The following is a 25,719-nucleotide window of genomic DNA, read 5'->3' on the forward strand; positions in this document are numbered from 1 at the left end:
TTTCTTATTTACAATGCCACAATTTTTATTGCTTTTTCCTTTGAGTGCTTTGCCTCTCCTGAGCAAATCCTCTGGAATTAGAACTGGGACCAAAGGTTCAGCAAAAGGATAGTCCTGGCATAAAACACATACTACTTACTGTCCTCCGAAGACTCGGATAGGTTGGGATAAGCAACACCTTTGAAAATCTTTTTATGTATGTTCAGAAATTACAGACTTCAAAAAGATTGATTTCAGTGGCCTCAAACTAGAGGTAATGGGTAACGTAGAGAATATAGAGGCTGAGCCAGACATATACATATTGAATCAGACTCGCATGATGGAGGACATACCTCCCAAATAAAGACATATGACCATGGAGGCCCAGCAGTCCAAGGTGATAGGGAGGATGGGTAAAGGCAGAGCTGATGGCAGCTCCCTGCCTGGTGGGCAGTGCTGCAGCTTCCCTCTGGGTTGTCTGGGAGGAAACTCAGGAGCTTGTGAGTTGGCGGGCTCAAAGCCAGGGAGTTTGGACATGGAAAGGTTAAAGACAGTCCATTTTCTTTCTCTGGGAAAGCTTGCTAATACCTCATATAGCTGTTTTGTTGTTATTTTCTTTACCTCTGTTACTAATGAAAAGAAGAAGCTGGTTACTTTGCACAGAATGGCCAGTGTAGGGTTTGGAGCCCTCAATGCATATGCCCACTTGGTCACCTTAAATGTTGCTGCAATGTTTGGCTGTTTCTCTCAGGGAACTGATAAGCCATTGCTTCTTTTTTTTTTTAATTATTTTTAGATTTATTTCTCTTTGTGGTGGGCAGTCTGACTGTAGAAACTACAGCACTTACAAATCACCTAATAAAGTCTGAAGAGCGCTCTGGGATTCATTTGATAAGAGTGGCTGTATAAAGGAACGGCTGTTAATTGTGTGGCTGGCTGCCACGTGCAGTTAATCCCCAGCGCAAAAGCGCAGCGAAATGCGCTCTACGGGCAGTCCCAATCTAGAAATAAACGGGAAGGAAAGAACAGAAGCTCAGGGCCACCTTTCGGCTCTGTGATTTACACCGCCCACGAGGATATCTCGCAAAGTTGGCCATGTATTTTTCAGCTCGTTGCCAATCCTCGTGCCATCGCTGAACTTGATACTGAGGCTGGGACTTTGTAATTCTATCCAGAATGGCACAGTTCTCCTGGTTCACTCTCCGCAGCTCCTGCTTTCGTTTTTCTCTGCTTAAAATAGAGAGGAAAACCATATAAGCAGAATCAAACTTCTTCCCGCTTGTTCGTGTTCCCACGCCTGGGAACCCAGAATGTGAAGTATCTGTCAATCTTGCATCAGGGGAAAATTTGTCTAAGGTGGTATACCTCTCCTACAGGGACTTGCTCCTCCTGGATCTGCGTTAACCAGCCCTTGCAACCCAATCCTTTTGTCCTTCTTAAGAGGATAGTCTTTGTTCAGTATCTTCCAACTGCAGCCCTGCCTGTATGGAGGTTTGCTACATTTTACAAGAGGAAAAATGCTAGTTTTGTCTTGGGTTAATGCCAACCCTCCACTCTTGGAATTGCTGTAGTGCACTGCTGTAGGTGGGGGCATGGCTGGTGTCTGAGGTGTTTAACAATCAGTTTCAGTGACTTTGGTTTATACATTTATTTTGTGTCCAAACCTGATGAACCAAGTTGGGAAGCATGAAGATAACGGAGATAAGCGTACTGCCTCAAATGCCTTGGAAACTTTCTGTGAGTTCTTAGACTGTAATTTCCCAGGCAGCTGAGCTGATCTCGTAGCAGTCTCCTGCCACCAAAAAAGGAAGGACTTGCTCTTTTACTTTCCCTGCTCATCTCCCCACTGCTCTCAGCTGTGTGGTCTTCTCCACCCCTTGCACCAGCCCTGTAATTCATCACTTTGCAGAAAGTGGCAGAAAAACTCTCCAGGTTTGTTTGGTTTTGTTGGGTTAGTTTTCTGCTGCTGTCTCAAGTTTAATTAACTAATGGAGAGGTTTGATGAAAACCAGAGTTGATCCAAAGAAAACAAGAGTTTGCCACTTGAATCAAGAACAGAGAGAGGGAATGAAAAGGGGCAGGGTGCTCTGCTCCTTCCATGACTTGTGGAATCACACCTTCAGCAACGGAGTTAACTGATGCTTGTTAAAGCCTGCACTGATCTGGGTATTATTCACTAGAGACAAGCCATAAGTGCTATGATGATGTGGATTTGCGTGATGTGGACATGACCAACTCTGTTTCACATAATTTCTATCTTCCCAAGAAACTGTGCAAATGTCAGGATATGCGTGACAGTGATGTGTAGTGAGTTCTACCTAGGTCACTTGCACCTGAGCTGCATTTTGCTGTCTGGAGACACTTTAGGGCCTGATGAGCAGTCAGTCTGTCATGAAGTAGTCTGTCTGTAAATGAATCACAGTAGGTAACAACCACCACCTGAGTTACACAAAACATTCTCTTCACTTCAGAAGCCTGTCCCTGCTATTGACTGGTTTGCTGTGCCCTACTCGGGGAGTGAATTTCCTCCTGAATCAAAAATAGGTAAGGTGCTTCTCTCTAGGGATAAATCCTCAAGGCATATTTTGCTTGGTCTCCTTTGGACAGTAAATTATATTTTCACTTCTGCCTACTTCCTGCTCCACTTTTCTTTTTAATTTTAATTCTATTTTTTGCTCTGTCTTTATTTCATCTCTAAGCTGTGGTTCTCCCTCTTTCCGGTGGTGTCGGTAGGAACAACTGGCAAAGTCAGCAGCAATGACTCACTTAGCAGGCGCAACAGCTTTGCTGAGACATAATAGGTTTGCTTCATTTATTTCCTTAAAGTAGGGCAATGTTGTCCCTCTCTTTTTTTTTTCATTCCCTCAGTTATTAAACTGAAAAACTAATTTAAAGCCATCTTCTCTTCAACAGAGGGTAGGACGAAAATGACCTCGCATTGGATTTCATGTGACAGGGCAAGCAAATGGCTTTCTGAAGTGTTGATTATACCTTAGGCTGCCTTTTAAAATGCATGTCCTCACGGAGCAGTTTATCCTTAGCTATGTTTGTCACTGGGAAGGTAACTTGATAACTACATAGAAATCGTGCTGCTGATGTTACCTTTTGGCCTTATAGTCATTTTTGTTGTCGATTTGTCCCTTTGTTCTCATGATGCAGGATGTCTTCTCCAGCAGCAAATGGTTGTCTCTTTTGATGGTGGAAAGTCGGTCTTCCTCCAACTTTGTGTACAGAAGGGATAAAGAAATGCTTTTGTTTTTACAAGGCCAGAGCAAGCAGCAGTGATGTATCATGGATACCTAACAGGGTGTTCACCATTGCTGTCCCTTTCTCCACACAGAGTGTGACAGACACTGATCACGTAAAACTCTGTGCTAGTGTTGAGAGAACCCTTTGTTTCACCATTTTAGTGGTGATGCAGGGAGAGAAAGCCCTTTGCAATGCTGTGAATTTGGCCCTGAAACACTTTCCTGCAACCACAGCAGCAGCCTGCATGATTAGCAAATGCATTTCATTAGTGTAAGTGGAATTTCTATAAATATTTGTCAATGTATTTTCCAGGATCATTATTATCTTCTGTGTCTCTAGCAGCCTTCATAGACTCTCGTCAAAACCTAGGATTGTGATGGACACTGTACAAACACATGAGGGGACTTACCCAGACTCCTCTGAAGTCAATGGGAGCCTTTCCGTTATCTTTGGTGGGCTTTGGATCAAATGGTAATTTTTCCATTGACTTCAGTGAGATTTGGATGAGGTCCAGTTGCAGGCCTTTTTTGTCCTGGAGGGGTTGCAGGCTAGTGTAAGAAGAGAAGCAGCAACTGGGTGTGACAAACAAATGGAGAGAGATGTATGAGGCAGTATAAGCTAGTTCTGTTCATCCTTAGCGTGATTTTAAGCCTCTTTCTTTAACTTCAGTTTTAAAATGGAAGATTACTAATAATCTCTGAAATTAACTGTACAATGAGCAAAACGCCTTAGTGTCAAAAGTGGGATGAAAATTGAAGGAGTCCAGTGGAGGCAGGAGAATCCCTTTGGATATCCTGGGGCATTGTCTAATTTGTAAAAAATGTTACCATGTTGTTATTCGAAGAACACAAATCCATGCTAAAAGTGTGTTTGTGGGTATTAGGAAGAAATGGGGGAGAGGTGAAGAGAAAAACTTATTTTCAAAGTTATCTGTATCCCAAGAATGCCTTTCCCAGCAGGGCTGAGTTGGAGGAAACCGGAGAAAGGCTGGATGGGGGAAAGCAGGGAAAGCACTCTTTTTCATGGCTGGACCTCAACATCTCATTCTCAAAAGCCTCTCAGAACAGAATCAATGAAGGGATAGTCTTGTTTTGGGCATACTAATTCACTCTTCTCCTTCCTCCGCCCTTTTTTTTCCCCCATATTTGATTCTAGGCGCTCCAAAGATATTGCATGTCCTGTATAAAATGAATAGGAAATCCTGCTCATCCAGCTCTGATAGTTTTGGGTGGCTCACGTTAGAGTAGCAAGTTACTGTAGGGAATCTAGTGCATCTGCCTTCTTTGCTGGGGTTTATAACCAAAGCGGGTCAGATGCTGGTCACACTGTAGTGTAAAGGCACCTAAAACTGGTGCTTTAAGTAATCCCATCAGGCTCTGAATAACCTTGAGGAGAATGATTGTAAAGAAGATTGCAGCATTAGAGGGTTTTTTCTTTCTTTCTGTAGCAGTTTGGAAAGGAGGGGGATGAGAAAGAGAGTAGGACCACAGTCTCACTTCCAGGTATCAGGACCTGTAGTTCGCAGGAACATGCCCAAGAGTAGTGGGTTCCTGTTGGTGTTTTTTTGTTAACCTGGGGGGTGGGGCGTTATGCAGTGTTTCATTTGCAAAGGAACTTTAGCAGTGTTATTTTTACAGTAACAGGAAAAAATTAACAACAGCAATTGAATCCACATCCTACTATAGCATATGACTTTATGCATGGAGGAGAAATGAATTGTTTTGCTAGTGAAATGATTTTAACGTGCCTGGGGATTACTATGTCGCACAGTGAGATGATAAACAATTTTAAGGAAATTAATTCTGAAGTCCTTACATGGGCTACGCTCCCATTGCCTGAGGGGCACTGTGTTGGAAATTAAGTCTTTGACAGGGTTTAGCTGCACATATTTTCTACTGTGCTCATGTTGGGTTTTTTTTTAATTGTTGTTGTTTCCTTTTAGTGAGCCGAGTTAATTAGGTAACAATTTATTTTCCACTCTCATCTTTTAATAAAAATTGGCCTCTTGGGAGTAGTAAGATTTTGAAGGATAACTGCCAGTCAAGGCTACCCATTGTTATTTCTTGTGCTTTGAATATGTTAACATCCTATTATTCAGTTCATTGCTCTGTGTGTATCTTGATGATTGTGCTATTCTTGTTATTTGCCATTTTTTTTCATGGTTGTGCAGAATTATCTTTTAGGAGACTATCTGAACACTTTAGCACTTGTTAATCTGAAGCACTCTGATTCATTTCATCAATAACTATAAAGATAAAATAAGTTCTTTAACACTGCTGGCAGCGTGCTATTCGTGGATCCTGATAGCCTTGTCGCAACAATCACTGCACTGAGGAAAAAAAAAAAAAGGCCCTGAAATTGTGACCATCTGGTAGTCTCTTTGTTTTCTTTGAGAGAAGACGTGAAGGTAAGCACGCTAGCGCCCAGTGAAATAGCCAATACTATACCTTCAGCTTCCCTAACTTCAGATGCAGGTGGCTGTGTATTGCAGGGGCACTTGTGTCCACTAATGGTTTTGCTGCCTGAATCTGCAACAGAAATGAAATGTTTATCCATTTTTGTGGGAAATACTCTTGCGTATCATTATGGGAAATCTTTTAATTCTCATGTTCTGTTTTGTTAGCCAGCAGTAGCACCATTAAGCATATGATTCATTAGATCAGCAAAGCCAGACTTGCCCAGAAGAAGAGTAGTTGGAAATGAAAATGTTAAAGGCAGTTGTTATGAAGTCTGCTGGAGATGCAAAGTGGTCTTTACGTTGGAGAAATGTACAAATACATACAGTCTGGTTACAGTGGTGTTGATGTCATGATAGAGGAAAGACTGTCTAAGAGAAGGTAGGCAGTTTTTATTAGGCATCCAGCAGAAATAAAAAGGCTGGTGTAAGAAAGCCCTAGATACTCGTAAGCTGTGCCAGCTCTTCCAAAGGGATGCACATTTAGGATGCTGCCAGAAAGAGGTAAGCAATACTGGAAAAGGACTTTTTGTGTTGAAAGTATTCCCAGGTCTCTTCTTATTAGCACTTCAGAATGATCATCAAAAGCAAACTGTGGATCTAATTATTCCAACACAGTTGGTGGTTCAGTGGCACAGTAATATTTATCTCCATCCTGACCTAAATAGCCATGCAATATATGAGGAAGAATAATCTGTGAGCTGTCTTAGACTGAAGAAACCCCGTGGAAGAAAAGCTGGTAATGGGGAGTGGAGTGAGACAGGGTTTAGAGGGGAGGCCGCTCTCTCTCAGACTGGGGTCTGCAGGGAGTGAGACCAGATTGGTTAAAACAACAATACCATGATTTTTGTCATGGAATATATGTGATAAATGTTCTCCCTCTGTCATACCTCATACTCGAACTGTTCCATCTCAGGCAGACTCAGTGATACAGAAAGAAGAAATACTTGCTATTTAAAAAAAAGAGGCTGTCAAGTAAGAGCGGCAGGCACAGCACCAACACAAACCCCACGCAGCAGGGCATGACCAAAGCACTGCCTGAGTCCAGCAGAAGATTTCCATGTCTCTTCCTGTAGCAGCTTTGTGGTGAGCCGAGGACCAGGCTTCAATCCCTGTGATGGCAGACCTGTCATACATACCACCAGGACAGGTTCCTTGCTTTTATAACAGGGTGAACAATTTACAGCATTGACTGGGACAATGTTTAGCAGTTCCTAGCTTTGTCTGAAATTCGCTTGAACTGCTTGGCTTCTTGTGAAAACATTCAGCTGCTTTTTTGTGGCAGTCATCTCTGAGGAGGTGGGATCCCAGAAGGGGCTGACTGCTCTCAACTCCAGCTGATTTCAGGGGGAGATGATGAGAGCACTCATCTTAATCCTTTCTAGATCCCATCATGTTAAGTAGCTGATCTTTACTGGACAGCAGAACTAAACTTCGTAAATCTCTGAGGGTCTCGGTGGTTTTGGCTTCTGCTGCTGCTATCTCCTCTGCTTCTTCATGCTATTAAGTTATTTTAAAAATGACTTTAAGAAGACATGCAGTTTGTAAAAGAGGGTTGTTATGGTGTCAGTCAGTAGAAATCACTGGTGTGAAGAATAAAATGTGGTATTTATGCAAGCTCTGATTTTAATTTATAGATATGCAAACTGTTTCAAACTTGAACAAAAAATGTGGGTTTAGAAACAACATTTCTTCTGTGGAATTTGTTTTCTGGAAAGTGTTATGATTAATTTCTCTTCTGTCCTTATATGCACAACTGTAAAAGGTAAAACCTGGTATTTTTTAAGTCCACCCTAATCTCTGTTGTGGCACTTTCCAGAGCCATGGTGGTTTTGGAGCCGTTTTATATTTAATTCTATGCAGAATGTTGCAGAGAGGAGATGTAACTCTGTTCCCCCCCCCCGCCCCCTTCCTTTCTTCCATTAAGAAAATAAAATTATTCAGATGGAAGTATTTGCTCTTGTGTACATAGAAACAGGCTGTCATTTTTTGTACCTTTTGCATCATGGAGAAAATGATAACTTATCCCTAACCATTGCCATCTTTTTAGTGGTCTTCTCCAAGAAGTGTACCTTTTCTGGTTTTTTTTTGTACGTTACCTTTTTTCCTTCCTTGCTTCCTATTTTTCCTCTTTCTCTCTTGCTCTGCTTTTTGGTGGTTTGTTGTTTTGCTTTTTTTTTTTTTGTGAGCTCCTTCAATGCAAAGCCTGCACATCACCAAGCAGAGGCCCTTACGCTTTCTCAGAGCAATCCCTGTCTCTCTTGGCAGAGCAAAAGCCTGTGCCACAGGGGGCTGTGCCATTCAGGACACCCTGCCAAATTGCCCTGCTGCCTTCAGTTACCCCAGCCCGCAGGTACTGCTGCTCTGGTAGCTGGCGTTCGCCGCAGCAAGCCTGAATTCATGCCAGTGGAAGGCACAGTGAAATTTCTGGGCAACTAGTGTGGGAATTCAGGAGCACGCCAGCATGACAACACAGGGACACTTGAAAAGGCTGCTTTTTGGCCATTGGAGACCTTGTTAGTCACTACTTGATCTGGGTGTGAACCCTGTAATAAGGAAAAAAATTCTGTACCTTCTAAGCCATCCTTTGCCCAACGTGATAGTTACTCTTTCTCTTTGCTTGCACTCAGAAATTAACATTTGTGTTTAATCTAAGAGCAGTTGAGTCATGGGAAATGTTTTGTTCTCTATAAATACATTTCTTCACTATATATCATGATGATATCTAACCTCTGTTCTTGGCCTCTGAATGCCTTACCGCATGTATGAAGTGCTCTGTGCGCTGAACAAAGGAGAGTTCTGTACGCACAGCGGATGCCGAGAGTATTTCAGCTACACTAATATCAGTTCCCTGCTTTAAAAGAGACACTGCTTAAATAGCCATGCATATATACAATAGCAAGCCTCTTGAGGTTAATTCACACAGAAGGAAATTTATTTATTTATTTCAATATTGTCAATTTGGTTAGAAAAATGTGTCAAATTCAATTCTCTACCTCATCTTTAACTTTTTTCCACCTGCAAGTCAAATTATGGGAACAATGGAAGGAAGGAAGGAAGGAAGGAAGGTATTTTTATACAGTTAATGAAACAGACCCAGTCTGGAAATAATGAAGAATTATTTCTTCGTATTAAAGCTAATTATATTGTGATACAATCTTCCTAAGGTAGCAATACAGTTGAATCATCACTGATGGTATTCACTACTCTATGGATTTTCAAGAGGGAGCGGTCCTGCATTACTACTGCTTTGGAGCAGATGACTGACTGAATCTTTTTCACTTCTAAATTTGGTGAACGTCATTATGATAACTCTAAATGGACACAAAAGCTATACCTATATTTGCTGGATATTCTTAAAATTTGTCTCTTGTAACTTATTGCTGATCAGTAGCTTTTATAACAGTATTAAGAATGAGTAGAGAGATGCTGTAGCCTTTTTGGGTAAGCTTATTCTTTCATGAAGGCCTCTGCTCTTTATCAGACAGTTGTACCTACCCTTTTCTTGTGTTCTTCATATTTTGCTTTGTCCCATTTTAGCTGAAGATATTTGTTGCTACATGGTATAATTGGCTGGTAGGCTTGATGCATCTTGCACAAAATAAAGCATCTCTGAATCTGGGCTTTTTAAAAAAGAAAGTATGAGTAATATCAGCCTAAGCCTTCCCTAAAGCAAAGCCCTGGAGACTTGCGGAATGTTTGTAGCCGGTCACGTGGGGGTTGTCATAGCATTGCTGCTCAGAAAAAGAATGAATAGCTGGTGGTAGCATTTCAGACAACACATTTAACAAATAGCAAACAAGAACTGAGTGTTATAGCAAAGCATTCCAAAGAGTATTTTATTCATATATAAAATAGATTACCAATTATACTTCACTAGCCAGACCTACCTCCTGCTGACGAAGGAAAGACAGTGGTGTAAGCTATTAATAATGCGTCGGACACTACCGTAAATATGCAAATGACTGTATAATGAGCTATATTTCCTGAGTCTTGAATTGAACAGCATGCCTCAGTAATGCTCCGAGCAAATCCACAGTGGGAGGTGTCATCTTTTGCATTGCAATATCTTGTTTAAAACATTTTTTTTCATTGATAAGTATGCACTTTTCAAAAGCCACAGCAAATGTGTTCACAAGGAAATAGTTCTGGTTTTTAATAGGCTTTTCACCTTTCTTTATCTGCATGCCATCTCATTGCTAATGACTTACGGAAAGCTCAAACAGACGTGCAAAAGCCAGTTATTTACAAAGTTGACCGCTGATTCTCATGCAGGGCCATCCTGGCTTTGGTTCTTCATAGGCTGCCTTCGGCAGGGAGATGAATGGGCAAAGATGTTTTCTCAGGCCCACCCCAAAATGGAAAAGGTGTTTCTGCTCATTCAAGCTCAGTTTGGCCTCCTCCAAAGCTGGGCTTGAGCTTGAACAGTTCATCTGGTGTTTCCACCCTTGTGGTGCCGAGCACCCTGAAGCTGGGTCCAGCAGACTGCCGAAGGACTTTGCTTTTGGCTCATGCATTTTCTTGATAAGGCTCTTAGTTCCTAAGGAGAAGACTTGAATTACGACTTGAAGCTGTTATGGGTCTTTTAAAACAGGTAGGATAAGGCACATTATATAAAAGCACTGGGAAGTAAGGAGGGAACCTATGGCTGACAGTACCAAAATTCACTAACCAGAATGGGTCTGTGCAAGGATGAACCAGGGGATATTCCACTTGAGCACAAGGCTGTTCGTGCAGCTTGTTCTCACGCAGCGTCTCACATGGGTGCTGGGGAAGAGCAACACATCTATTGCACAACTACCCCACACAGGATCAGGGCCAGTGCTCCCTTGAATCTGTTTCTTGAGTAACTTTTGCATTTCAGTAGCAAAGTAAGGTCGGGCTTTGTGATTTTTATTATAGTTGGCGTGAAATGGTGCTTAAACAACAGAAGCAGACATCAAATTAAAACCTTGATACATACTGATTTTGAGCTGTAAAGCAAACACCCTTATTTTCAGACAAATGATGGAAGGAATTGAAGAGTAGGTTTTTTCCAGCTGCTCGGGTTCTTATTATTTTCCTGTTAATGTAACACGAAGATGTGGAGAATGTCAGTAAAAATAAAAGAGTACAGGGTTGAAATGCATTTCTTCAAATACATGTAAAATCAAACTGTGCACACAATACAATTATATTTTGCTCTTGAATAAGTAGAGATACTTAGGCCCTCATTTGCTCGGCAGGGTCTTGGCCTCAGTCTTTTAAATGCACATTACATGTGTAATGATCTGTTAGGGACAGATCCGAAGGGCACCATTATCAAAGGAATCTTTTCATTGATTTTGATGAAACCCTTAAAATATAAGGAAGACTTAGCCTCTTACATTGATGGAACCATGGTCCACCAAGAAATTGAAATCACTTGGAATAATTTCCCAGCTGCTTCTCAGTTAAAGTTTGTGACAGAGGGGAAGTGGCTTTAAACTCCCTCTGTGGTTGCCTGTGCTCTCTTTGCCTTCAAAAGCTGTGGACCATATGCGCGTTCATTCTAACTTTGGTTTGGGTGGGGTTTTGGTGGTGGTGGGTTTTGTTTTGTTCTGAGGTAAGGAAAGCAAAGCTTAACAGTTTCAAAATTGACTGTCTTAATGTCGAACTACCTAAGGCCCAGCAGGTCCTTTCTGTCAGAAGATGGTGCTGGAAGACAGGAACAGCAGGTCCCACCTCTTTCTAATTTCAGAGTCTAAACTTACAGCTACAACAGAGGATTCTTTAGACTAACATTTCACTGCTCAGTCAAAGCAGACTCGTGAAGTATCCTTAACAAACCAGGGGACTGGACTTACTACCTCTACACGATAAAACAGATACTTGTGAAACATTTATTCTGTAGGTTATACAATTCTATGAAGTGACAGCCATGGGAATTTCCATGTTTTGTGCAGAAGGACTTGCATACAATTTCTTGATAGCAAAAGCTACTTGCTGAAGAAGAACAGATGAGAAATAAGCAGATAATGAACATAAGTGTAGATTTTTGCAAAAAACGTATTTTCCAGTATATATCAAGACATGTATACATTCAGCTTGCACACAAAGCAGAGAGTGTTTTCTGCAGCGTAAAGGCAAGGTGGTCAATACCAGCCTAATTTTTTACTGTGGCAATCTTGGAGTGTGCTGAGCTGCTTTTCTGAGATCTCATAGGTTCTCATAGGCTCTCATAGGTTTCTGGGTTTGTTTTTTAATCTCTTTTTTTTCTTTTGGTCTGATTTTTGAGCAAGCCTGTTCATACAATATATGGGACTGTAAGCTCTGCAGTTGGTATTGCTGCTAGGAATTTGCATCTTGCGTTACTTCCCCCTTGAACTGTGTTGCAAGGTTACTGAGTTGCTGCCCTTTCCTCTCCCACCGTCTTGGCCAGAAGAAGAGCTCGGGCTGGCTCAGGAGCTGCCAGCTAGAGCAGCTGCTTATGCTTATGGCCCAGTTACAGAATAAGTTAAAGAAGATGCTGCTTCTCCCGCTGCACTCCCAATATAGATCATGCTTTTGGAGGTACCGTTGCTCACTGTGACTAGAAGTGCCTTTTCCGCTGTTTGCTTTTGCTATGAATTTTGTATATCTAGTAAGAAACTGTAAGAGGCAGAGCATACATTTTCTAAAGCTTTAAAGTTTTCCATACGCGTGATGAGGAAAATAAGTCCTTATTTTTTTTGCTGACAGATTTCCTGGTTATTTTAAAGTCATGGCAATTCCTCACCTTATTCTATGAAGTGTTTGACCGACTTTGGGCACATGCATAGACTGAACTGCAGGACTGGAGTCACTTGTGGGTGTGCTTGAGGATCAGGCCCGGTCTCCTTTCATTCATTGCCTGTCCCTGGATGGGCATTTGGAGATGCTGAGAGAAGCCAATTTTTTTTTTTTTTGGTCGGTTCAGTATGTTACATGATAGGATCCAATGTGGTGACTTTGACCCTGCGAGCACACACCCTTATCATATAACTCACAAGCAAACCACACGACCGAGTAGCTGAAGAGTCCATCTGTAGTCAGGGGGATAAAAAAAGCAACTGGAAAACCTGCTGGGGTGAGCGGGACCTGCTCTGTCTGTGCACGCAGCATACCTAGCCGCTTCCATCTAAGGGCTGCCTGCAGTCAGGCAGAGCGCGTCTTTGTGCATACGTGTGCAGCAGAGCAAACCCTTTCCAGTGTGGCACGAGCGCTTGCTGCGCTGAGTGGTGCAAAGGGAAGGGGACGTGAGGTCTGTGGCTCCCACTGCAATACAAAAGCAGATTTACCAGATGCTTCCTTTAGACTTGACCCTTTCTGGAAGCTTTGAGCAGGAATTAATTTTTGGCTGGGAGAAAAAAAAGGTTGTTTCCCACTTATTGTCTGAGAAATTGAGAGAAGGGAAAGGGGGTGGGAAAAGAGGAAGAGGACGGGAAAAACATTGCCATAATTATATGGAGTTTTATTTATATACATGTATGTTTATATCTACATACACAATTTTAAATCTTTTGGACAATGTTTGGTCAGATCCAGGATTTCCTTGACCTACAGCAGAAATGCCAAGTAGACTAGTGCTGATAACTAATTTTTCTCAGTGGTTTTAATGTGGGAGGAGGGCACAGAGGGAGAGGGGAGGACTGTCGGATGATTGACTGAGCTTCTTCATCGAGGTCCATTTGCTTGTGCAGTAGTCCTTAGCTTTCTGAGGAAGGCTGCTCTTACGGCGTGGGTGCTATGGAGTACGCACGCAGCGACGAGGCCAGGGCCCTGTCCCCCGCCTTTGCCTGAGGAGGGGAGCGCTTTCTGGGTAACCCCAGAAGGCCCTGGAGAAGGTAACTGGGAGCAGGCTGTTGCTGCTCAACAGCTGGTCTGTAGCCAGAGGCCAGCACGTCCTGGGACGGCGGGCTAGCTGAATTGGCCCGGCAGGCCCATCCGCTCCAAGGCGAGCATCTGCACTCAGCCATGTGCCCTGTCTGCATAAGGAACTTAATTAAGCTTTTCCAGGATACAAATGTCACTGCAGCGATGAGAAGATTTCTGGTGTGGGCAGGCGGGAAGTGTTCCTGATTCTTTCTCTGGTAGTTTTTTAATTTGTTGGTCTCTTCTTTGCATCAAACCCTTGTCAGGCTTTACAGGAGCAAACCTCAGCCCACTTGTCAGCATGAGGCATAGCTAAATTTGTGGCTGGAATGAGGGCAACTTGCCCATGCAGGCAAGGCCCATGTTGCTGGAAGAGAGGTGGTAGCCGCCTAAGAGCGGCCCAGAGGAGAAAACTTGGAGGGGCCTGAAGCATAGTGACCTCCTAAGAACGGAAAAAGCCTGCGAAGCAGCAGAGTCTTTCAGCTAAAAGCAAATACCGACAGAAACATCGTTTTGTGCGACTGTAGGTGGGTGCACAGTGGTGCACGCATGTTAGGGGGACGGGCTGTGGTTAGTATTCCCTGGGTGAATGCTGTGCGCTGCAGTAGGACGCAGGCGCCTCTGCCCAGCGGTGCACACCTCTGCCATGGGCAGGCCTGGCCGAGGTTAATTCCTGCTAATGTGTTGCTCAGTGTTTTAGATTTGTTATATTGCTTTCAGGGCTTGTATTACTTCTTACTGCTATAAACATCTGATTGCTTTATAATGGCTAGAACAAGTTAGTGGAGAAAATGAGGAATTAGTTATAATTTTATTAGGTCCTTGGATGCGTATTCTCTTTTTCTCTTTCTTTCTTCGCTTCATCTCACAGACCTGGATAACCTTCAAAAATCACTTGTATCCCCATCTTCATTTTTCATTCTCCTTCTTTGACCTCAGAAATAATTGAAAGGTACCCAGAGAACGGCACTGTGTTTCCCTGAATGCGAGCACTATCTAAACGTCAGCCCTGGGCTCTTCTTCTAAACCCGTTGGGCACATAGAAGTTGGCCGCTTAAGGGCCTGGGTATGATTTCTGGCAAAAAAAAGGTCTGAAACTCTAATCTAGTTGTACCTGTCTCTCTCTCCCCACTGGCCTGGGGAGAGCTGCAAAATTACACCAAGACAATTAGTCCTGTCATCAGCCAGTCAGATGCAATAAGCCAGCCCACTGACAAGAACTGCTGGTCTTACTTGTGCGTCCTGCTACTATTCAGCCTGTTCCACATAAGCGAGAGAGAAAAGCGAGTCTTGCGGTGCTGCCTTCGGATTTACCCTCTGGTTTCCTTGGATTACTTACTCTGGTTTGCTGGCACAGAGGCAGCGAGTTACAAGGTTCTGGCACTCTGAGGAATACCTCATCCAAACCCTCTTGCTGCCCTTTTTTTTTTTTTTTTTTTTTGAGTGAGAGCAGATGTCTTGGACAGGCAGGTTTTGTTCTGCTCAAGGGTTTTATGGGCCAAAATAATGCCAGAATGCTCAGTCTCTTCAAATGAGGCTCAAAGACAATGCTAGGCTATATTGGGTAGAGGAAGAAATCCTTTGCGAGGATGGCGTGGGGGGACCTGCAGTTGTGCCATTTCCAGCAGGGTGGCAAGAGCGCTATGCCAGTTTGAGATGGGATTAGCTGGGTGCATTAGTTTCAGATTATATATCTTGCCTTCTGGTCAGACACAGGCAAATAACATTATTCCCAACGGCAAATGAAATTTCTGTTTGTTTAAACAACGTCATGGTATGGCTTCTCTGTGAACGCACGTAAATACCCCCATGTGCAAATTAAACTTTCCCAGTGGGTGCAAGAGGAGTAAGCTCCTGGGTCGAAGGAGCATGTTTTGCTCTTTGACATTTCTGGTTGTTCGATGAGTGACCGGACCTTCCATCCGTGGAACTTAGTTGAGATATCACAGCTATTTCCAGCAGGTGGCAGATGATAATCACACTAGTAACCAAGTCTGGGTACAAATGTTGTGTTTTCCAGACTGTTTATTCAGATATTGACTGAAATATACACATTATATAGTGGCTATAAATGTGTTTCCAACAGCAATAAAATAAGATTGCATAATTGGAGCCAATTAGTAGTTACCCATGATAATATGTAATTAAATACTTGGGAATCAAGTGTGGTATGATTTTTTTTTTTTAATTCAGCTTTGATTTTTTTATCTCTCAGATCAGAGAAATTACTTCTATTCCAAAAACCTCCAAATAACCATCTGGCTAATTGTGTTTCATGGTATAAGATTATCTTTGCTCATGTACTGTGATGGGAGAGAGCTCCTCCGTGCAGTCATGCCTGGATAATTAGCTGATGCTTTAACGAATTACATGCTAAAAAAAATGGTGCCAAATTGCACCACGTTGCCTTTCCTAGGTAACATCTCCCTGGCAGAGTTCCTCTGGTACTACTGATTGAGGGAGCGTTTTTTTCAGATTAGCAGTCCCTAATGAGGACCGGATTCTGCTCCTTTTGCTCTCGTTAGTAGTTACTCACACACATGAGTAATCCCAGTGGGTTCAATGGGAGCTATTCACCAGGCAGAGAGAGGGTGGCATTTGCAAGCTGACCCGCCAACATTGGCTTCAATGGGATTTTTGAGCAAACGGAAGACCACGGGATCTGACCCATAGTAAACGCGTGACTACATGGAAAAGTCTATTCAAGGTTTCTGTGGGATATTCAAGCTGCATGTGGGATAGCTGTGTCACTCACAGCGCTGGTTGTGGATGAATTATGCAAAGCTTCCCAAAGTCAATGTAAACTCTGTAACATCTGTCATATATATCTTGCTTATACCACAAAACTGGAACATATCTGGGAGGCAAAGAAGTGTTTGTGTTATGGGTGGTTTGGGGTAGATGTTGGTAGTAGCAGTGGCTTCCCTCTGGGGACGGTACAATCCCCTGAGGTGGATATGAGGAAGAAGGTGGTGTAAGAGCTCTCCTTTCAGTCCTCTCGGAAGAGATACTACTAGTGCTGCTAAACTGAGGGGGGTCGAAGCCTTGCCTTGGAGTTGGAGAGTAAGGGTGGAGTCAATGTCTTGTCAAATTAATTCTCATAAACAACAGAGAAGACTGCAGGTGAGCTGATGACATAAAAACAAAGAAGGTATGAAAGTGATGATTATGGCTGCCAATATGCAATGGCTTGTGAAATACGGGTGTTTATATGCCTGCTTGCATAACCACATATTTATTGTAAACAGCAGTACCCAGTATTTTTTAAAAAGTAGAAAGTCCCATTTCTGCTCAGTTTTTCTTTCTGAAGATCATTTGCTGTTTTCACTTAGTTACAGCAGTTCCACAGAAGGCTAATGTGGGAAAGATGAGAATGGATGCATACTGCAGTAAAATTCACCACATATTTCATTCTTGTACATAACCACTGTTTTGTGTTTTTTTTTCTGTAAGATCTTAATGCAATTTTATTACATTATAATCTTTTATGGAAGGATAAAGGGATTTGTTCCTTAATAGGAAAGCAAAGTTTATAGGCTGAAGTAAAGCAGATATGACCCAGAACACGATGCTTCTAGGAGTTTAACCAGAAGGTGTTTCATGTTGGTGAATTTCATTGGAATCCTGAATGTTCTGTGCTTGCTGCTGAAATGACTTGGATTTTAACATAGTTATATTTTTTAGGAGGACACTAGACTGAGAGATTTTAGAAATGATGAACAAGAATTAAAGTGTGTGTTTTTTTTTTTTAAAAAAAGATTAAAAAACCATGCAACATGAAAATTAGTTGTATTGTCTCAGCTATTGTAACAACCAATTCTCACTGGCCCCTTTTTCCTGTAATTAAAGGCATTTTTGTTTTCCCCCTTCTGGCCTCTTCCTGGCCCAGTGTTCCAGCAACAACCAGCAAAAATGTGAGATTTTTTAAAAAGGCAAGTAATAAGAACAACAGGTAGACGTGCTTTTCTTCCTGTACTCAAGGGTCACAGTAGAGATCTTTGCTTTCAGTAAGTGTAGTAACTGCAGTGCAATCCGCAGTTTTCCTACTTATGATGCACAGATCTATTTTTAACCTGTGTGTGAGTGCACCATACATGTACATACTAGCAGCCATCTCAGTAGTGTCCACTCTTTCCCATGCTTCTCCTTCATTTAAACTCTTGTCATTTTGTATTTTTGTGAAATCTGTGCTTTCTTGTCACTGTTGCTGACATCTTGCTAATTAAAACCTTCTTCTTGTCATTGTTCTCTTCCTTTCCTTCTTTCATACAGTCTAATGGCCAAAGCGTTTCTCTGCCAGACTACTCGTACAAGCGATTTCATTACTGTTTCTTCATTCCTCTGTAGCTATGTCAGATGCAAATTCTTAGCCTTTGGAGACACAGGTAATCACAGATTCATTCTTAATTTTCTACTTAGATAGGTTCATTATGTTTCTGCCATACTTCACTATGCATGGAGACTGGGGGAAGGACTGCAGCCCTTTCCTGACCGGTTGGTTGGTTCTAGGACTTCAGGAGGAAAAAAAAAAAAAGACTACTTTTACTATCTTACTGTGAAAGGTATCACTGCAAGGGCTAAGTTTACCACTCAGTCAGGGATTAAGATTCAGAGGCGCTACCAAAGACGTCTTTGCTTCCCCACTCACTTTGCCAGGGATAAATGTTTATTGCGTCACCCTAGTCAGAGTAGTCATACCATGCAGCATCTCTATATGGATAGTAGCTGCCTTTAGGCCTGGTATAGATATTATTAGTTGAAACCATCTATGTCTTCCTAAAATTCAATCACAATATCTTGCTCAGTCATCAGATCCTAGTCTTACTTTGTGTTACAGTGATATTCCTTTAGATTTGTCTTAAATGTGTTCTTCCTTCACATAAAGATAGGTAGCAGCTTTGTGGTACCCAGGGGACAGTAGGTTCATATTTTGTTAGTTTCTTGCATAATGCAAAAGGAGATTAGAAAGCTTCCTATATTCTGTTTCCTCCCGAGAGAAAGCTATCATGTAGATCAAGAGAGGAAATGATTTCCTTGCTTGGCACAAATGAGTCACAGAAAATGACCTTCTTTGTAGTCTAATTTAGACCCAAGAATCCTCTGAAGAGCTAATAATATAAACCCACATGGCTTGGATGAAGAAAAGTTGGAAGAGATATTGTCATTAACAGACTCATCCACATCTTAAAAAGCAGCATTTCACTTTGCCTAGATTTTTTGATCAGGCTGCTAGCAGCTGCAAACCTCATGTTGCCCGCACATGCTATCTGTAATACACACACACACATGTGATATGCTGCTGCTGAGGTTTCATTCCAACAATGGAGATATTGAAAAAGCAATGCACATTCTTTGGCTGTTTCTTATAATGCATTTAGCATCTTTCAAAATATATATTCATGTGAGTTTTGGAACATTGCTTTCATTTACATTGTCGGTACTGGACGGCACATATATTTGGAGACAGATGTTTATCACAGAGAAAGCAAAACGCTTTTAGACTTATGTCAAGAAAACAAGGGACAACAAAAAATAAATTAGCACGCTGATACACAAAAGCATTGTCAAAGAGCTTCAGCAGAAAAGGGCTGGAGGGAAACCAGAAGAGTAGCTGGACAGCACGGCAAGCCACAAGTAACAATTTGTAGATTCTCATGTGAGGAATGTTGATTTATTCCACGGTGAAGAGTGTAAGAAGGTGCAGGTGCCAGCTTTTTTTTTTCTGTTTTTATTTTTCTTTTTTCCTCGCCATAAGTTTTTTTTTTTTTTTTTAATTACCAGGGGGGTTTTTTGCTGTTTTGGTGTTTTGTTTTTAATGTTGGTCTGTTCTGATTGTTGCTAATTGATTCTGTAGTCATCTTGGTAGTTTCTTTTATGCTTAAGCGCAGAAGTTGGTGGTACTTGACTACGTTTTAAAGGAAAGGCTGGCTTTACGGTTGAATTTTGCCACAGCCTTCCTGGACGTGTCCGTGCTCTTGGTAAAGCCAGGCCATCCTGAAAAACAGCCTGGAAGTACAGCTGTGGGTAAGAACACACTCCTAAAGCTGCCCAGCATGCCACTGTGCCCCAGTCACACCTTTGGATTGGGATCCTTTCTGCTCAGGTTGCTTACCATCACAGGCAAAGCATTTCAAAGTGTCATGGCTTATGGGCCTCTTGTTTTTCATAATATAGAAATCGGAGTCATGACAGTTTTTGGTTTTTTTTAACCAACAAACGCGGTACACCACACACTCCCATGAGCACCAGTGCGAGCACGGAGAGAGGTTGCAAGCAACACCTGAGGTTAGGATGTGGGGGGCAACGATCACCTTAGATAACAGAGTGAATTTATGCTGGGTCAAATGAAATTAGATTTAAGAGTGGTGCATTCTGACTGCAAAGCTGGGTGCGCAAAAAGGGGTGGGGAATTCATGTAGAGCCTGGTTTTGTGAACATATGACAACTGGGTTATAGGCAGATATCTTGTTTTGTTTCCTGGACATAAAGGAGACAGAAGTGCCATGGCTGTCTGAAAAGAACACAACTGCGAAGTGGGAAGGATAGTCTGTTGAGTATCTGCTGACAGTAACTCTTACAGCAGCAAATGCTGGGAAGAGAATTGATAAACTGATTTTTTTAAAATTACTATTTTGGGGTCAACTTTCTGCAGATGAGAGAAGCTTCAAACAGGGAAATGAGGTCAACTGAAGTCTTTATGTACCGAAGGCAAGCACAGAAAACAGAAGCAAAATATTTTATCTGAGATGTCTACAATATTTAGAGCATGGAAGCAGGTTTCTCCCTGATGCTGTTGGGGAAGATTTATCAGTTCCCAGTATCAGTGTGTAGAAGTTGTTTCTTTGGTTACTGAATCACCACAAGTACAAAGATAACATGTTTTTAAAGAGATCTATAAGCTCAATTTGTCAGCTCGCTTGGGGTCAACTTATAGGGATCCCAATAATAGGATCCATTTTCCTTTGCTTATAGCTAAACTTTATCCACTTGCTTTTAGCTGGAAGTCCTTGTTTCTGCCTGTGTACAGCATTGTGTATAACAGTTGTTTGCCATTCTTCTTCAGTGAGATGACTCAGTAGGCCTGTATTTATTTTGTGCAAATACGTTCAAGGTGTGTGCACATGTGGCAAAGGAGCAAAAGCAACAGCCGTTGTATATTCGTTTTTATCTGTGAGCATGTACAGAATGTTAAAACAGACCTGTACAACATGCGTACTCCAAACTGTTTGTTTGTCACATCCAGCGTCTGAGAGGCAACAACAGGTTGGCCAGTCTGAGTCAATGATGTCCTTCTTAAAATGTCAGCTATCTGATCAGCATGCTTGTAGCTTCTGTTCAGGTTGTTGCTTGTGTTGCCCCTTGTCCAGCTGGAAGGTGAGACAAAAATAGGGGAGTCAGAAGTATTATGTGGCAGGTGAAACTGGGGCTATGGTGAAGAAAATGCTAAGGGTTATGAGGGCAGGGAGCACTGAAGGTATCATGAGGGATGCAAAGGACCAGGGGGCAGAAGAGCTGAAGTACTGCAGTGAGCTGGGAGCATTATGGAGAAGAGACGACACACAGTAGGTGGAACGGAGATAATGTAATGAGGTTACAGAGGACACTGGGCATACTGCAGCGAGGAGGAGGGAATTACAGCATGGATGTTGGTAAATGGAAGCCTGTGCTTTACAAAAATCCCTTCGGAGTCTTGTGCTATAAAAGTATTTTTATCAAATTACATATGTCGCTTGGCTATGCAGACAAGGAGAACACAGTAAGTCAGGCAGCTCCTTACGATAACTCACTGCTTCCTTTTTTGGCTGTGAGCTTGCCAGTTTCCTTCAGAGTTAGCCCAATACCTGTGCTGGAAAAGGCAGATGCCCCAGGCTTTCCTACAAGCTGACTTCCACTGCCACTGTAGCTCCATCCCAAGTTTTCATTTGCTCTCATATATTTCAATATCTCGCCTTTTTTTTTTTTTTTTTTTTTTTTTTTCAAAAAAAGGGAATTCATTATGTGTTGTACCTGCCATGATTCAACTGTATTCTCCTAGCTTGCCTGGACAACTTCTTGCTTACAGACTTCATACCGCATGTGACTGACTTAGGATTTCCCTTCTGATTTTTTGCTGTCCTTTAATAGTTTGGTTCTTTCAATACTAGCTGCTTAATATATGTATAGATTGTCCTTAGTCTGTTTGCCTTTCTCTCACTTCTAGAATTCATAGCTAGAGTGGGAAAGCATTTGATAGTGTTTTTCTTCTCTTTTTTTTTTCTTTCTTTTTGCTGTAGGCTTGAGAAAGGGCATTTTGTTGTGCTTTTCTGACATGCTGCGCTGAGATGTGCTGGGGCTCTTCTGCGTAGGGATGTTCTAAGTCTCCTCAGCAGGGTTGTGATCGTCTGCATGAAAGGTAATTAGATTTTTTTTTACTTTTTGAAACAACATCATCTGTAGACCTCTGTTGAACTTTGTGGTCTGCTTTTGCCAGACCTTTACGGAAGGAGTATTTCAATCACCAACGTTACAAGACCCAAAGTTTGGCACTGAATGCTGACACAGGTCCTGTTTCTTGCTGTTTAACGCGGAATCATGCAAGCCTGAAATCTGAATTCCCTGCTCTTCCCGTGCAATCAGGTAGAGCGAGCTTCGCCGCTTGATCAAATGGAGCCAGGAGACAGACTGGCCTGCTCGCAACACCCAAACGGGTTTGTTTATTTAATACGGGCCTTCTTTTCCCCACTAATGAATGGGTTTCCACCTGGGGGCATCGCAAGTGCCCTTTCTTTATGGCTCTGTGGGAAAGAGGGCTTGAACATCCCTCCTTCCCTTTCGCCATCACGCGCAGGCCCCGCGGCCGGGGCCAACGGCTGCTCCTCGACGGTTGGTGCGGGCCGGCGTTGGAGACGGGCCATGGAGTTAGTCAGCCTTCCCCCTCCCCCCGCTGCCCCCTCGGGAGTCCCGGCGGGGCGGGGGGCTGCCGCGGCCGGGAGGAACGGAGCCGCCCCTCGCACCGCCGCCTGCCCCTCAGGGCGCGGCGGGCCGGGGCACGGCGGCGGCAGGGGAACGGCAGCCCCGCCGCGGCTGAGGGGGCGGCCGAGGCGCGGCGCGCGCGCTCCGCAGCTGGGCGGCCGGGCGGCCGGCGCGCGCCGCGCTCCAGCTGTTGCAAAGCACCGCAACACCCCCCCACCCCGCGCTCCACCGGCACCCGCTCCCCCTCCCACCCCTGGCAGGGAGCGGCCCAATGAGCGCTGCGGCCGGCTGCCCCGCTGGCCAATGAGGGGCAGCGATGGGGTGGGGGCGGGAGCTGCCGGCCTGAGGGGCGGGAGGCGGGCGCTGGGCTCCGCTCCGCTCGCCTGCTCCCTCGCTCGCTGGCGGCAGCCGCCCGGTCGCAGCGCGCTTCGAGCCGTCCGCTCGTCCTCCTTCCCATCGCGGCGGAGCAGCTCGCCTGCCTCCTTCTCCTTCTTCGCCGCCGCCGCCGCCTCCCCGGCCCGGCCCGGCCCGGCCCGGCCCGTGCGTCTCCGCGGCGGCGGGGCTCGAGCACTGCTGAGCGCCAGGCGCGGCGGCGACACCACCACCGCTGCCACCATGGCGGTGGAGGAAGAGGGGCTGCGGGTTTTCCAGAGCGTCAGGATTAAAATCGGTGAGGGCGCGGGGTGGGGGCGGCTGGCAGCGGGCGGGGAGCCCCCGCCGGCGCGGGCCGCGCTGGGCAGCGCCGGCGCAGCGAGGTACCCGGCGCCGGCCGCTGCTTTGCGCTCCCCTGCGCGCCGCGTCCCGCCGGGGGCGAGCGGTTGGGGGCGGCGGCGGCGGCGGGGGGTCGCGGCGGCGGGGCGGGCGGTGCCCACGGCCCGGCGGGGCTCCGCGGCGCCTCAGGCTGGCGGTGCGGGGCCGATGGCCGTGAGGCGGCCGGCTGCGGCGGTGACAGGCCGGCAGCGCCGTGCGCGTCCCGCTGGCGAGCGGCGCCGGCGGGAGTCCGGGCGGCGCAGGGTATTAGGTGGATTTCGCGATTTTTTTTTTTTTTTCCTTTTTGTTGCTAAGCTACGCCCTTAAAGTTTGAAGGCGGTCACCGAGTCCGAGTACTGTGTGTCACTGGCAAAGCTGGTGCGAAACCGGCCAAAAAGCGGCTGTGGGAAGGAGCCGGTGCCTCAAGCCCTTGCCCCAGTGAGCGGGACGGGCTGAGGCGGCTGCTGCCGCCTCACGGCTTCCTACGACTCGCCTCTGGAGAGTCGCGCTTCTTCCTGCTGCGGATCGAGCTCCAAACCACATTGTTAGAAAGTAAGCGACAGATGTCAGCGTGCAGATTAAACTCTCCCTGGTGGAGTTCTGAGTGTGCCGGCTGGGAGGGAAATCCCTCGTTTCCGTGCCAGGATCAAACCCGTGTGCGGAGGGAGCGGTTTGCCTCTCCTGGACGGGGCAGGGTTGGTGGGGAGGTGGGCAAGTTCAGTGCCGCGCTCGCAGCGGCGGGTACTAAGGGAGCTGGGCTTGTAGCTCCCTCTTAACGCTCTTGGAAAATCTCCTCTTGCCTATCCGTCCATGTAAAAGCCAATTTGCAACCGCCAATTGTCATGTTAGATAAAACTGAAACTTGAGTTTGCATAGGAGATCTCATTATTGGATAATGACATTAGCATTTCAAAGAGACCATTGCTGGGATCGTTTCCTTATTAATTGTTAGCAGGTAGTTTAGTGATAGCAGACTTTAAGAAGTAAAATTTTATGACATGAAGTAAAATTTTATGACATAAACTAAAGATTATGTGGTGACTCTGTGTTCTTTTATACGTCCAGAATATAGATTCAGTAGGACTACGAAGTATGGTCAGAGACTTGTTTTCTGTCTCTTTTCGAAGAGGAGAGAGAGGAAAAAAAAAAACGTCTTTTGGCAAGGGAGGAATTTGGACACCATGCAAGTGGTGCTATTGCAAGTTGTTCACTATCCTAGTGAAAGGAGTAAGAACACATCTCACATATAGGATGATGACTCTTGGGTGGGTTTTTTTTTGAGAAGAAAACAGTGATGTCGTACCTAAATGATTGATGCCACTAGAGTGTGGGGATGTCTTTAAGTGGTAGAAGAGATCGAAGATGATAACAGCAGCAAAAGACTTGAGATTAATCTCATTAAATCATGGACTAAAGTTAATCCTACTGCTGACTTCAGTTATCAGAGTCCTCATCAGAGCTAAGCGTTTGATTAATGTGCAGTATTGCAGCAAGGATTCCTGCTGCCTTTTAGCATGGATAGTAAGTAGGAAAAACTGCGTGCATCACTGGTACACCGGTGCTTCACTTCTGCCTTCTAAGCAGAAGGTCTTTACTCAATGAACTGCAAGAATAATGCCAGGCGCTTTCTGGAGCGCCGCTGCCCCCAGGTTTTCTGCTGTAATACAGCAGAGGGCGATAATAAATACGCACAAAAGAGAGCCCTTTGCTTCTGTTCACTAGAAAGTATCTGAAGGCATATTCATCAGCTTTCGTGGCAGCAGCACAAGTTTCTAGGATTTGTTTTTGAAGATTATATACCTTTCTGTAGCTGACTATCTTTTGTGACGTTTATCAGAAAAATAGAAGTGGCAGGATTGCTCTGATGGGCTAAGGGAGTATTTCTAATCTAACAGGCCTTGTAAAGCAATCCTAACCTTGAAGAAATTGTATACGGAGGCTTGTAGACTCCCTGCAAAAAATCTTATGAGTGGCTTTGAAAGGAGACAGTGAACATTGGAGGGACACTACTTTTGTCCGCTATTCCCAAGAGTAAATTTGTCTTTTAGAAGTTCCCATTTGCCAGTATCTTGTAGGTTTCTCTCTCCTCTAGTTATAGGAGGCTTTGAATCTTTTGATGGATTAAAGGATAAGGTATTTGAGGACAAAGGGATAAGTCATTTCCCGTCTTGATTTGCTTTGATTTATCATGATCTAGAAGTGGTCAGTCCTGTTCTTTGGGAGCTTGTTCCATGACCAAGCTCTGACTGATCTCTGCCTTGCAGATATTCTGTGCTTGATCTGCTAAGATGTTTCCTTCTTTGTAGCACCTTTGCTGGCAAATCATCAACGGGGGCACTGATATACAAGTATGCCTCGGTGTAAATCTCATAAGATGTAGGACTGGTGCTTTGAAGAATCAGTGCAAACACACAGTCAGATCAGGGTGGGGCACCCATGGTGGCATGCCTTTCTTAATGGAGAGGCTGGTGCAGTTTGGAGGC

The 25,719-nt window shown here is 44.2% G+C and overlaps 2 protein-coding genes across 4 annotated transcripts in view; one reads left to right on the forward strand and one right to left on the reverse strand.

Moving 5' to 3' along the window:
- The window catches only part of RASA3 (RAS p21 protein activator 3), a 181,376-nt gene that overhangs the window by 23,217 nt on the left and 132,440 nt on the right, over positions 1–25,719 (forward strand). The window contains exons 1-2 of one of the 3 annotated variants that reach the window (XM_087758474.1): positions 2,394–2,523; positions 21,808–21,926. In XM_087758474.1, coding sequence (XP_087614600.1) covers positions 21,920–21,926 — 7 coding nt within the window. In that variant the 5' untranslated portion in view covers positions 2,394–2,523; positions 21,808–21,919. Of the gene's footprint in view, positions 1–2,393; positions 2,524–21,807; positions 21,927–22,852; positions 23,157–25,719 lie in introns of those variants that run through there. The other 2 variants (XM_087758475.1, XM_087758473.1) reach the window with 2 other exon arrangements.
- CFAP97D2 (CFAP97 domain containing 2) lies at positions 3,078–9,274 on the reverse strand. Its single transcript, XM_009472666.2, has 3 exons — positions 9,182–9,274; positions 5,676–5,756; positions 3,078–3,200 (listed from the first exon to the last, which is right to left on the reverse strand). The coding sequence occupies exons 1-3, from the start codon at positions 9,272–9,274 to the stop codon at positions 3,078–3,080; spliced, it is 297 nt and encodes a 98-aa protein (XP_009470941.2).

This window comes from Nipponia nippon, unplaced genomic scaffold, assembly GCF_047370975.1.
Source record: "Nipponia nippon isolate SJK-2023a ecotype South Korea unplaced genomic scaffold, ASM4737097v1 scaffold_2, whole genome shotgun sequence".
NCBI classification, from domain to species: domain Eukaryota; kingdom Metazoa; phylum Chordata; class Aves; order Pelecaniformes; family Threskiornithidae; genus Nipponia; species Nipponia nippon.

What these genes read in the sequence shown, in the direction of transcription:
- CFAP97D2 (XM_009472666.2), bottom strand. Translation starts at nt 9,274, where the DNA reads ATGCATCAAGCCTACCAGCCAATTATACCATGTAGCAACAAATATCTT. An exon ending in ATGAAGAACACAAGAAAAGG is followed by an intron (nt 5,757 to 9,181) that starts GTAGGTACAACT and finishes TTTCTGTTGCAG; the next exon opens with ATTCAGGCAGCAAAACCATT. An exon ending in TGAAGTTAGGGAAGCTGAAG is followed by an intron (nt 3,201 to 5,675) that starts GTATAGTATTGG and finishes CTGTACACAAAG; the next exon opens with TTGGAGGAAGACCGACTTTC.